The sequence below is a fragment of the Triticum urartu genome, chromosome 7, assembly GCF_003073215.2.
Source record: "Triticum urartu cultivar G1812 chromosome 7, Tu2.1, whole genome shotgun sequence".
Taxonomy (NCBI): Eukaryota; Viridiplantae; Streptophyta; class Magnoliopsida; order Poales; family Poaceae; genus Triticum; species Triticum urartu.
In genome coordinates, this window is record NC_053028.1 from 715,642,116 (window position 1) to 715,656,172 (window position 14,057).

General features: G+C 45.3%; 1 protein-coding gene across 1 annotated transcript; it reads right to left on the minus strand.

The window, feature by feature from the left end:
• Positions 1–9,423: 9,423 nt before the first annotated feature.
• LOC125522949 (G-type lectin S-receptor-like serine/threonine-protein kinase At2g19130) lies at positions 9,424–12,078 on the minus strand. Its single transcript, XM_048687989.1, has one exon. It carries the CDS (start codon positions 12,063–12,065, stop codon positions 9,660–9,662), a length of 2,406 nt encoding a protein of 801 aa, XP_048543946.1. The 5' UTR covers positions 12,066–12,078; the 3' UTR covers positions 9,424–9,659.
• Positions 12,079–14,057: the final 1,979 nt, after the last annotated feature.

The following is a 14,057-nucleotide window of genomic DNA, read 5'->3' on the forward strand; positions in this document are numbered from 1 at the left end:
CATTTAATCCCCTCCGTAACATACTACAACACTCCTTATTTTTTATCTCCTTGTTAAATAACTCGTCATTCTCATCTATTACAAAAATACTAAATGATCTTAGGTTGTTAGTGAACGTTGATTTACCATAAGTTGATGTTTATCATAAGTGAGGCCTAGCCTGCCACGAGGTGAAGAATGGAAGATCTTATGTTAATAATGTGTTATGTCTTATTTATATGTCTCGAGAGGACCCAATGGATATCCAATGGATATGGATATCCGTCGGGTTTGGACATGGACACAATTTTTCACCCATGGATTTTTTCATGGGCGGGCAAAGACTGTCTTCATGGATATGGGTATGGATTTGATAATGTTCAACCCGATCCAAACCCGACCCATTGCCATCCTTAGACACAAGGGGCTGGGCAGGTTCTGTTTCTAAAGGAGAAAAAAAAGGATGAAAAACACCTCCCCCAGCTAACATCGTTTCTTCCTCTTCTCTCGTTGCCTCCACCCACAAACCCTAGCCCCCTCGTCAGAGGTCAGACAGCCGCCACATCCCTCACTCGTCTCTCCCTTGACAACAGAGCCGCGCCTCCAACCTCCCTTCCTCTTACCACGCCAAACCAGCTCCCATGGCGGCCACAGGGGCGAGGCGGGCGCGGCAGCTGCGGGCGGAAGCAATATGGGTTGATGGAGGGTTGGGGAGGGGCGGTTGTAGGCCGGGTCGGCGGTTGGGGGCGAGCGCCGGACAGGCAGAGGGAGCGCCTTGGTGGAGGGACAGCGAGGCTCGTCGGCTGGGCGACTTCGAGCGCTCGACAGGCAAAGGGCGACTTGCTCGAGGGACGGCCAGGCTCACTGGCTCGGCGACTGCGAGTGCCGGATAGTTAGAGGGAGTGGCTTGGTCGAGAGATCAAGGTGGGATTCACACACCTCTGCGGTACTTACGAGTTCATCTGATTACTCAAAATTTCTCAATGTGTCGTTTTCTTCTGTGATCTTACATCCATATCCTTATTCAAACAGGCCAAGGAGCCCAATGTACATCAGAACTGATGCTTTTGACAACAATATTCTGAGATTTTTTGCAATATTTGTAGGAACACAATCCATAGCTTTTTTTAGATAAAAGCTAGGCTGAGGCCCGACTTTATAAATAAAGCCACCGGGCAGAGTTAAACCATAAGACGGACGACGTGAACATAACGAGAGTAGCACCCAACACGCAAGAAAGGAGCAAGTATCGTACATGGCTCCCAGGCCAGTACACGGCGCGCAGGCCGGGAAGACAAAAGACGCCGAACATAGGGCCATCAACACCTAGCTGCCGGCGCGCAGGGGGGGGGGGGGATAAGGAGATAGCAGAATCCCGAATCTTGGAAACCATCATATCAAGCACGTCTCGATCCGTCTCCTTAATCAATAATCTCCACTGCTGCAAGAACACACAAGTTTTAAATAAGCAATCAGTAGGTTTAACAGGGAAAACATGCTCGATAGTAAATTTGTTCCTGGTCGTCCACATGGACCAGCACATGGCAGCAATACAAACCCAGAAAATTCTTCTTTGGGCCCCGACCAGATTGTTGGCCAAAAGACGAAGCTCAGAAAAGGAAGATGGCCTCCAAGAAATGTGCAGCCAGGATCTGATGCAGTACCAGAATAACTTAGCCAGAACATAGGAGAAGAAGATATGCGAACTATCTTCTCTCATCCCACAGAGAGTGCAACGATCAGACCCAGGCCCATTACGCTTGCGAATCTGATCACCGGTCGGGAGCCGCCCGCGAGTAGCTTGCCAGAGAAAGATCTTGATCTTAGGAGGAATGCGCGCCCTCTAGATCCACTTAAATTTGGAAGAGACAGAACCCGAAATAAGTTTACCATAAAGCGATTTCACCGAAAACCAGCCAGAAGACGAATGAGGCCACACCACCGAGTCCTCCTCCTCCGAGAGCACAGGGAAGAAGGCAACAAGGCGCTGCCAGTCCACCAACTCTTCAGGAGAAAGAGTGTGCCGGAGATGCAGATCCCAATTATTGGAAGAGAGCACAAAGATTGAGATCTCAGAATTAGGACAGTAAGAAAAAAAGTAGGAAAAGCGATAGCCAACGTGGTCGAACCACACCACCAGTCGAGCCAGAATCTAGTGGACCTAGCATTGTGAACAACAAACTTGACGAGACCCTGGAAAGTAGGTCTAAGCTTAACAAGATCTCTCTCCAAAACTGGGATGCACCGGAAGCCCGGGCGAACATTGGGCTAGAGTGAGGAAAGTACTTTGCTTTAAGAATGTTAAACCAGAGAGGTCTGTCCGAGGTAGTGGTCATGATCTTCCACCACCATTTGATAATTAAGCATTTGTTCATGACAAGAGTATTGATGATACCCAGCCCCTTAAGGCCTTTGGGTTTACAGATCAGATCCCACTTGACCAAGCGGTACTTGCGTTTATTGTCCGCCGAGTTCCAGTAAAAAGCACCTCTGTGTTTGTCAAACCCGGCGTGCGTACCAATCGAAAGAAGATAAAATCCCATAAGGAACATAGGAAGGGAGGAAAGACAAGTGTTAATCAGAGCTACTTTACCGGCCTGGGTATTGTACCTGCCCCTCCAGGGCATAACGCGATTGCCCACTTTGGCCACCATGGGAGCAAAGTCTTTAGCAAGGAGTTTATCAGTAGAGATGGGGAGCCCAAGGTATTTGAGAGGGAAGGAACCAAGAGAGCAGTTCAAGAGGCGAGCAACGCGCAAAGCCTCAACGTCCGAGACACCAGTAACAATGACCTGCTTTTAGAGAAGTTGATCTTAAGCCCGGAGAGGGCTTCGAAGGAGAGCAAAAGCAACTTGAGGTGGACGAGGCAGTGGTCGTTGAGTTCCACCATAATAATCGTGTCATCAGCATATTGTAGATGTGTAATCCCCTGGGGAATGAGATGGGAGCTAACAGGAGTGATGTGGCCGGACTCCGCTGCCCTAGATAAAATATTAACTAAGGCATCCGCAACGAAGTTAAAGAGGATAGGAAAGGCAGGGTCCCCTTGTCGAAGGCCTCTAGAGTTTTTAAAAAGTTGCTAACTTTCCCGTTAACCAAAATAGCAGTGTGGCCACCCATGACCAACTGCATGATACGATGCACAATCCCACCACCAAAGCCTTTAGCAAGCAATACTTGTCGTAAAAAGCCCCAGCTCACAGAATCGTAAGCTTTTTCGAAGTCTAACTTAAGAATGACTGCCTTACTGCCAGACTTGTGGATGTCATGAACGATCTCGTGGAGGCAAAGGATCCCATCAAGAATAAAATGCCCCTTAACAAAAGCAGATTGGGTCAGCGAGAGAGTACGATGCGCCACAGGAGTGAGACGAGTAGCCAGGCACTTGGCGGGGAACTTGGCAAAATTATTGATAAGCGTAATAGGCCGGAACTGAGAGATAAGCTCCGAGCTCTTAATCTTAGGAATAAGGGAGTTGACCGCATAGTTAAGCCTAGAAATATCCACCGTCCCCAAACAGAATCCTTGAATGACAGCACAAATTAGGTTCTTAAGCTGTGGCCAGAAAGTTTTGAAGAAAGGGATCGAAAAACCATCCGGACCAGAAGCAGAATGTGCGTTAGAACTGGTGATGGAGGTAAAAATCTCCTCTTCAGAGAAAGGGATCAACAGATCGAGATTTTCCTCCAGGGAAACCCTATCCCCATGGTTCCAGAAGGAAGGGGCTAACTTGAAGCCTTGATCCGGTTTGGCAGACAGAAGGGAGGAGAAGAATTGAACAATGTGGTTCATGATGATATCCTAGTCTGACACCCTGGCCCCACCAATCAATAAGCTATCAATCATGCATTTACGCCGTCTACCGTTAGCAATAGCAAAAAAATACGCAGAAGGAGAATCTCCTTTAAGCAACCAATTGATCGAGCCGCGTTGGAGCCAGTAAGCCTCAGCGAGGCGGTGCAATTTCACCAACGAATGTTCGAGGGAGAAGCGTAAGGACCAACCAGAATCAGATAGACCAGAAGAATCAGCCCGAGCGTCTAAAGCCTCAATCTGAGTAGTGAGAAGCGCTTTGTCTCTACGAACTTGCACCGCATGATTAAGAGACCAGCCCCGCAAAAATAGTCACACCTTTGAGCGGCCACGTGGACTTGAGGGGCTCTAGCATCCTCCCAACATGTTTCTTCTCTTTTGCAAGACAGGTTGTCCTCAATGCGTTATATCCAGGAGGCACATAGCCACCCATTTCATTATTTGCGATAAAATTGTAGGACTCCCGATAGTAAGGATTTCTTGCTAGATTGAAGGGAACCCCTATAGACAAAATAACTAGTAAACAACTATGCTTAAAAAAAGACAACAATAATTGACATTGTAATGCAAAGTTGCATACCTCCGGTGATGAACATTCTTGCAATGAGAGCATCAGCTTGTTGTCGAACCTCTGCATGAAAACTTTCTGAAATCCCAGATTGCTTTCCTGTTGCCTTCCTTTTCCTTGATGATGCCAATAAACCAGATTCCTCAAAGGGTGGTAGAGGAAGTGTGTTCCTAGTTTTACCATGTGAAATAAATAGAGCAGTTGCCTTATCTTCCTTGTGAAGTTCCTCGAAGAGAGGTGGTGTTATCTTGGTACAAGAGTTTATGCCTGCATTTAGTATCTTAAGAAGATGCGCTCTTATATATTCTTGTATAGCTGCCCGGGAAATCATGCATACAGAACTGGCAACGGAAACGTGTGTTGCCTCCTTGACCTGATGGATCTCTTTCTAGTTTTGTAGCATGCTTCCAGAATGGGTATTTCGGATTGACAACACCATTCTCAACCTCTTCCCCTGCACCATCAACCTCAATGCTGTTGCTCGCAGTACCACCGACTGAAGATTGGCTTGCTGCCATGCTACTCCCCGCAGATGACATGGTGTATACTTGTATCTTCTTTCCTGGCAATAGGAGGCAGCAGCAACATCAGCAAGTAATTTTACCCCACAAACATCAACAAGCAGCAAGCTAGCAACATCAACAAGCAATTTTATCGAACAAGCAGCATCCTTAGCAAGCAGTTTTATCCAACCAACATTAGCAAAGAGGAACAAATCTAACTATTAGTCTATTATTCTGTACACCTATGACTATGAAAGTACTATTACTAGCTACATAAACGGATCAACGATACGTCAAGCCAGCAGCAGCCAAGCCCCAAGCATACATCAATGGATCAACCATACATCGGTACAACATCGGGGATCGGGGAAAATATTTACCTAGAGGCGGCGGCGGAGAAGAGCAGAAGACTAGGCAGAGTCCAGACAGTTGGGGTGGCGGCAGCGAGCCACTCCAGGCAGCAGCGGCGGCGAGTCACTGGCGGCGGCGGCGGCGGCGGTCCTCAGTCGGACCCTTCTGGTGTGGTGTGGTCGACAGAAGGTGCGAGAGAGGTTAGGTTTAGTCGCCGACTCGTCGTGGGCTATTGGGCTCGCCGGCTCGCTCGCTGCGCTCTGTCGCCTCGCCGTGTCCCGCGCGTTTCGCAGCCGTATCGCCATTTTTTTCTTTTATTTTTAAATCAAAAAGGGGATACTTCTGCGATACCCGTATTTAAGCCGTATCTGGCGTATCGGAGTATCGGCGGCGTACTGAACGGCGATACAGAGATTTCTGCCGTATCGGTGCTTCGTAGCATATCCTTTGGTAGGATCAACTGAGGAAAGGAGGAGGAGGAGGCAACGCATACACATACATATGCAGATATTCGTACCACATAGCAAGAGCTTCAACCACCTTGCCAGCGTCGGCCGGTAGCTTCGATGATCGCGAGTATGCCACATATTTTGTCAGGATCTCCATTTCATAAATGAGCTACTGCCAGTCTCACATATTTGTCGCAAGGCATTATAAAGTACCCTCCTAACTGAATAACAGATTACCCAACATTTTTTTTGATCTGATACACGCTACAACAAAAGCATTGTTATCAGAAGCAAAACACATGCCTCTGTAGGAGCTACTGCAAGTCAGTTTATAGATCATGAAGAAGAAAGATGTCGTTAGTGAACATGGCTAACTAGCACAAGAATTTGGATGCTTTGACGCATATACAAAGTTTGGATGCGCATCTTGCTGCTCCTGGATAACAATAATTGCATATAGAAAATTTGTATACATGCACTAAATCGTTGGTGGCCACCTTGCTGACTTGCTCCCGTGGATACCTCACCTGACAGGGCTTGGATCTGGTCCGGTCGTGGTGGTCCTCCGCCTGCTCTCCTCCACCATCGGATCCAGCAAGGGCAGGCTACGGTGAGGATACCCACGGCGGGATCCAGTGAGATGGACGGCGAGGAAAGGCTCAGGGCACCACACGCGTGGCTCGACCTTGGCTGCTTTATCTGCAGCGCTGCGCCGCTGATGCAATCGCTCGCTCGAGAGATACACAGGGAGGAGATGAGGGCTTCTTGAAGAGTCATCATATTAAGTGGCCCAAAAGATCGCAGCGGACCGGTCAAAATAAGTAGGACACACCCCGAAAACCTATGCAAATGTTAACGCCCACACGTGTGGCAATGAAGCAACATGGTTTAAAAGCCTTCATTACCATTCATTTTGCCACGTCAAAACATATGACATCAGCGGGAATTTTTTTGGTTTTTGGCTTAAAAATGTTTTATCTCCTAATTAAAAAAATTTCCAATTTCACCATTATCTGTCTCGACGAGATCTTCAAAACTAGATCCCATGTTAATATGTTTTGACGATTTTTTGCTCAAAAGTTGCCTTGATGTTTACACCGTAGTTGTCATAGTGTTTACACTAAAGTTGCCATGTGGCAATTTTAGTTTATAGAGCATGGCAATTTTAGTGTTTTGACCATGGCAATTCCAGTACTTTGACCATGAAAATTATTTTTTATATGAACCATGGCAATTTTAAGTGCATGTATCATGGCAATTTTAGTTTATGGTTCATGGCAAGTCTAGTTTCTTAATTCTTTGTTTTATAATATGTAAAAATTTACTTTTAAATATAGAAGAAAATAGCTAACATATCATGGCAACTTCAGTGTAAACACCATGGCAATTCATGTGCAATAGACATGACAACTTTTAACCCCGCAAAAAAGTCGTCGAAACATATTGATATGAGATCTAGTTTCGGAGATCTCGTCATGATGGATTTAATGGTGAAAATGGATCTTCAATCAAAATTTTCATTTAAGAGATAAAACATTTGAGAAACTGAAAATCAAAAAAAAAATCCCACATGCATGCATGCGGTCACATGACACAGTCTGTGTGTTATAAGGCGTGTGAGCGGATGTCACTCCCACCACATGTGTGAGTGTTATCAGCGTCCAAAACCTACCCACAACGATCCCCACAAAAACTGTAGGAAAACAGCTGTCAAGTTGTGGTAAATTCTAATCACCCATGTACAGTAAAAAATCAAAATTATGTAAAAAGTTAAACTCTACACCCTTTAGTTTCTTAGATTAGTATATGTTGCTAGCCAGTTTTCATCAACCAACAATAGGATAGTTGGGGCACCGCTAGGGTCACCTTTGTTAACCTTAATTAGTGAGAGAGTCTCTCACTGTGCCTTTTTCAATTAAATGAATAAATGGTTGTATATCATATGCTTACAACCCTAGCCACTTTGCGTCTAGAGCAAAGTAAGAAAAAGATTGAAAAGAGATTACAAAAGTGGAAATGGAAGGTTTGTGCTTCTCCTTGACCCTATAGGTAAGGAGAGGGAGAACCCAAGAGGAGGAAATTCTCTCCTTCCACTATGGAAGGAGGTAAGGATTCCCTCCTAGTAGGAATCGTCCTAGAGGCCTGCCATGCCCTATGGTGCCTCTTGTGGGCCCTATGGGGACCACTAGGAGTTGTCATCTCATAACGGCGCTTCACAATTTTCTATCACAAATAAAATCCTGAATTATTTGGATGTCTACGGTACCCATTCCGAGACCACCGAAAACATTCCATATTTAGACCCGAACTTTCCGAAATCATGTTATACCTTTCCATAATAGCTAGAACCCGGAAAGTAGTGGCTACTCTTGGGTGTAGTACACCCGAGTTAGCAAAAAAATTGAAAAAATGTGATCAAACATTGTCCAAAAAATATAAATTTTTGGGACCTGCAACATTATCAGATGTGTGAGGTTCTTGCAAAATTTCATCTAAAAATAGCATATGAGGAGCTCTCACAAAAAATAACAAAATCACTACTCAAACGGTGCACAAAACTTTCAGCAGTGATTTTGTTTTTTTCGTGAGAGATCCTCGGATGTTATTTTTTGATGAAACTTGGCAAGAATTTCAAACATACGATAAACTTTGATGTAGCAAATTTCAGATTTTTTGGATTTTGCTTGATAAACTTTTTTCAAAATTTTGCTAACTCGGGTGTAGTACACCCGAGAGTAGAAAATCCAATCTCCTTCCGCAACCATCTGAAACACTTACAGAACTATACGTAACTCTTTCGGTGCTCTTTTAACTCATTTCTCATTTCTCCAATAATCAGGACTAGAAACCGTTAAGCGTGTGACCGTACAAGTTTGGAAATAAGTGGACATGTCTCGGAACACCTTCTGGACAATAGTTAACAGCGGGATCTGGACACCCTTATTAACTCCCGCATATTCACAAAGTTCTCGAGTTAACCATTTTTACGAATACCATTCCCTTCGCTTCGCGGTACGTTTACAAACCTCGAGGTGAGCTAATCGATATCCCCGTGATAAACTCCTCGATCACTATAGCGGTTATCCTCGTTACTAGTTTTGTTCTCTTTACTCGTATTCATGTTCCGTATCCCGTGGTCATAATCACACGTGTCTGGCCAGACGATAATGACGCCCTAACACCGAGTGGTCCTAGAGAGTATCTCTCTATCATGAGAGGTGCAAACCCACTATTGATATTGAGATACACATTTCCGGTATACCTGTAAGTTACTTCTATTTAAGTCCAGTTACAAAAGTGACAATCGGTAACCCCAAAGTAACCATTTGGTATGTTGATATACAATATTCTCATGGGCTAAGGAACTATGCAACCATGAACAAGCTATATGAAATACCTATAACATAACAACGAAGACATCTTTCAATAATTCATAAGTTGGGTCTATCCAACTCCGTTGTTAGCATGACAACAATGTTCTCATATATTGATAGGATACTCACAATGCTCATGATTAGGAAAACAAGATCATCATCAATACATGAGATTGTCTTAGAGGCATGATGAGGGATGAATTGGTGTTTACATTTCCACAAATGTATTCAGGTTTTCCATTGAATCTCATATTCAAGAACCAACACACTTGTACAACAGAAATATAAACTTAATAATGAACATGGAAATGACATAATAACATTTTTATTGCCTCTAGGGCAGATTTCCATCAGTTACAAATTTATGCAAAAATAGTTGTTTCTTCAATCATAATCATTACAATTGTATAACAATTACAAATTTAGCCTTAAAGATAGTCATATATTATAACATCGCAACACAACTAGTTCCCCTGATACAAAAAGATTAGGAGCATTTTTTATGTGCGCTTCCGACCATAGCTCATAATAATTACAATTGTATAGCAATTACAAATTTGGCCTTAAAGATAGACATATATTATAACATCGCAACACAACTAGTTTCCCTAACACAAAAAGATTAGGAGCATTTTTGATGTGCGCTTCCGGCCATAGCTTGGAGCAATCTTGGTACCGGGGGCATTGTGATCTCAACCAGGCCTTCAAGAAATTGAACTACCTGTCCCATTGTTGGCCGATCAAGCTCATCATCCTGGATGCACCAACATGCAACCATGCAAGCCAGTTCAACCTCATCCAATTTGATGTCGCCATCTAGCTTGTGATCTACCAAACCCTTGATGTCTCCTTTGAGAAGCTTATGTGAGGCATACACAGGGAAATAAACATCAACATTGCCACCACTAGGACATGATGCACATGAGTTCCTCCTTCCAGATATTATTTCCAGCAACACCATCCCGTAGCTATAAACATCGACTTTTGGTGTAATAGGAACACCGCTTATCCATTCAGGCGCAAGGTACCCTGTAGTTCCTCTCATTGTTGTCAATACTCGGCTATAATCCCTTCCTATAAGTTTTGCCATTCCAAAGTCTGCAATTTTTGGAAGGAGTGAAGAATCAAGAAGTATGTTTTCTGGCTTGATATCACAGTGTATGATGCAGTCTCGGCAGCTGTCATGCAAGTAGGCCAACCCTCTTGTAACTCCTAGGCCTATCTGATATCTAGCAGTCCAATTCAACATGGTAGAATTGCTTCGAAATAGATGGACATCAAGAGAGTGATTTGACATGTATTCATAAACAAGCAACCTCTTGGAACCATCACAACAGAAACCAACAAGCTTAACCAAATTGATGTGTTGAACAGCTCCGATTGTGCTCACTTCGGCTCTGAATTGCTTCTCTCCTTGATAAGCACCATCGAGCATCTTCACTGCTACGGCATTGGAGCCCTTTATAAACCCCTTGAATACAGAACCAAAACCGCCTACCCCCAACTTATCTGTGAATTTGTTTGTTGCCCGTTGTAGATCATTGTATCCGAATGCAATGATTCCAGTACAAACTTGAGAATCACTCAGTATCTGACCAGAGTTCTTCTTTTTGTTTCTCTGGATCATTATTAAGAGGATAAGTGCAAATAGGCCTAAAAAAACGCCTGTACCAGTTACAATTCCAATAACAATTCCTCTTCTGTTGTTTTTCAAACTTTCTACATCTTTAGCAGAAAGACGGAGGTAAAGAGTTTCTCCGTTAGAATTGGCAGTGCCACTACATGGTAGTGCTCTTATGTTGAGCAATTTATTATGCCACATAGAACATCCATTGTCGCCAAAGGAGTAGGCTGTGCAAGAGCAATTATTCAGGCAAACTTGTGCGCACTCACTTGCACTTGCAGCAGCATCTACTTCTGGGGCATCCTTGGGCAACTTAACACATGGCATAGAATAGAACTTGTCTGTGGTATGCGTTGTGCCTCTATTGCTAATGCAGTCTAACTTAGTCTTCCTCGAGCACCCACCTGCTCGATCTTCTAGGTCCCAGTCCTTGGGGGATGTTATTGTGAAGCCCTCCATACAATTGCATTGTGGAAAATTATTATCATTGCAGATTGTGAAAGGCCCACAAATTGCATCAACGTCACACTGATCTCTTGGTTGGGCATTGATCATTACCCAATCTGGTGTGCCCTTCATCCAAATGAATGTCTTCATTTGACCCGAGATGTCAATTACATGACGAGTAAGCATATTTGGATCCATATATTGAGGCACTAATTTATATGTCCAGTACTTCTCTTTGTCACTGTGGACAAATTTTGCACTAATAGAGTGGCGGGCAGCCATCTCTGGAATTCCAGAAAAATATTTGCCGTTCCATGCACCGCTGGACCAATAGGGTATGGATGAGTTGAGTGCTACAAGCACTATCTGGTCAACAGCGGCCGGGTCTACCTCATAATAATAGACACCGGTAGCTGGGTCAGTCAAGCTTTTCCAAGAAACAAAACGGCGATTCAGGCCGGTGGCCTTATCCCATCCATGCTTGGCCCCAGGAAAAAATGTATCCGTGGGGTGATCAAAGCTTTGCCATAGAAACTCTGACAAGTTTGAAGAGTCTGTGAGTACGAGATTTCCAGTACTCAGCAGCCTAGCAGTGGTGCTATTTCTGGAGATGTTTGCTTGTGTGGACCAGATTATGGACATGGTGGACCGGTTTAAGATGACAAGGTTGCCATCGTGGGAAATGGTGAGCTCAACTGAGGTCGTGTTCTTGACTGGGTTATCCCTATTTCCAACCCATGCTGGAGTGAATTTAGGGACTGCGTTGAACCATATGCCAAGGTACCAGTTGGTGGTGCCTTCGGTCTGGAAGAAGCCGAGCGCGTACCTGCCATTGCCGGAGATGAGCTTGTCGTTGACGGCAAGTGATTGGCCGGCCAAGATGGTGTCCGTCGCTGTAGAGTTTGCTGGGGTGTGGATGCAGGAGAGCAGGGTGAAAACAATTAGGAAGGGCAGCATGGTGAACGGTGGTGAGGGCGTGCAGACTACTGAAGAATCGTGTTGTGTAGAGGCTGCAAATATAGGCTGGTGCTCAGCTCGGTCATAGCGACAAGCACTGGTGAGTCTTTTTGTGTGTGCGTGTGCGTTTGACTAAGTAAGCACTTCTGTTCAATCACAAAAAAAGAAGAAAATAATAGTATAAGTAAGCACTGTGAGTCAAGCACAACGTCCAAACTAGCACGTGGTGTTGAGAGCTTTTCCAGTGGCGATGGTGAAATGCGTCTTGCAGAGCACCAGACACATGCAGGTTGTGTTCTGGACTGATGTATTGCGTATTCTAGTTGAGCACCAGAGTGCCAGAGCACGGCAGGCGACCAATGTATTGCAGTTTTGCTCTGGACTGGGTATGCGTGGTGGAAATTGGAGAGTGTGGAGGAAGAAGAACGCCATGGGCGTGAGCGCCAGACACCTGGTTCGCCGGTCGAAATCTCGTCGTCACTGCCCACGACAGACCGGCCTGAAGAGGTCTTTGCCCACGACAGACCGTCCAGAAGAAAATTGCGCATGGCTTCGTCATTTACTCTTGTGTTCCACTTACATTTTCAGAGTAAAACTTATTGTTATATCGAATATCCAATTCTGAGCCCAGGCTCATCTGCACCCGATGCACAGTAAATTTAAAAAAACTAGAAAAATTCAAAAAAATATTTTTTTGCATGGAAGATATTTAAATGCGTGAGGTACGTGCCAAATTTCAAAGCATTTGGTCTTCTGAGTAGCTCTCAGAAACAAAACAAAATTGGGTCAAAATAGTGCACAAACAGTAAACTTTTTGATAGATCCGAAATTTTTCTTTTTTGCCGAGAGCTACTTGGACATTCAAATGTTCTGAAATTTGGCATGTGCATCACGCACTCAGGCATCTTTCTCCACAAAAAATCAGAAATTTTTAAATTTATTTAGTATTTTTAATGATGTTTTTGTTCACTACGGGCTCATTTGAGCATGGGAGCCAATACTCCTCACTCATTGTTATACAGTAGCTTTATTATTTTCTTTATAGATTAAACAATATGAGAGATCCTCGGCTCCCCACCACCTCCCTCCTCCCCAGCCGCCGCCGGCGCGTGCCGCCAGGCAAGGCCCGCGCGGTGCCGGCGGCGGTGGGATTTCTCTCTGGCGGCGGGCGGCTCCTCGGCGCTCTGGATCTGCATGTGGCGGCGGCTGCATGGGGAAAGCTCCTCGGTTCATGGCTGCACGGGGCAACGATGCAGCTCCACTTCCTGCATGGGCGTCCTGCTGTGGCGACTTGATGGTCGGGCGGCACAGCTCTCCCGCGACGGCAAGACTGCCCTCTGCTGCTGGATGGGCGCCTTCGTGCGACGCCAGCTTGTCTCTTCTTGTGGCTTGGCTCCGGCTTGCTGCAGGGCATGGAGGCAACGAGGTCGCGGGCTCCAGCGACTCACCGACCCGGCGTGGTTGCTCAATTCAGATCTGGACGGCTTGGTGATGGTGATCCAGATTCGATCGGTCGAGTGGGGTGACTGCAGACTGTGTTGCAGTACCTCTTGCGGCTCCACGGCAACGGTGGTCACCAAGGGATCTTCGGGAGGGTTAATCTCTCTATGTCCAATGGTTGACTTCGGTGGTGAGATCTCCGGGAGGGTTAATCTCTCTATGTCCAATGGTTGTGCAGTGGCGGCGTTCATCGTATGTAGCTGCTGGGATTACGGAAAAGTGGTGGCGACAACAGTTGAGTGACTTCGAAGGTGGTGCTGTGAGCACCCGGTCGCGAGATCCGGGGTGAAAGCCTAGGTTGACCTGAGTTGGTTATACCTGGCAATGGCGATGTTTTTTTACGTCGTTATCTTGTTGAAGGCATTGCTCGAATATGCTTGCACTGATTCTTCAGGGTGAAAACCTAGATTCAGGCCTTGGTGGTTGGATCCGGTGACGGCAACACTTGAGTGTTACTCCCTTCTCGAAGGCGTTACTGTTGAAGAACCTCGT

Excerpts from the sequence above, each read along its gene's own strand:
- LOC125522949 (XM_048687989.1), bottom strand. The coding sequence starts at position 12,065 with ATGCTGCCCTTCCTAATTGTTTTCACCCTGCTCTCCTGCATCCACACC.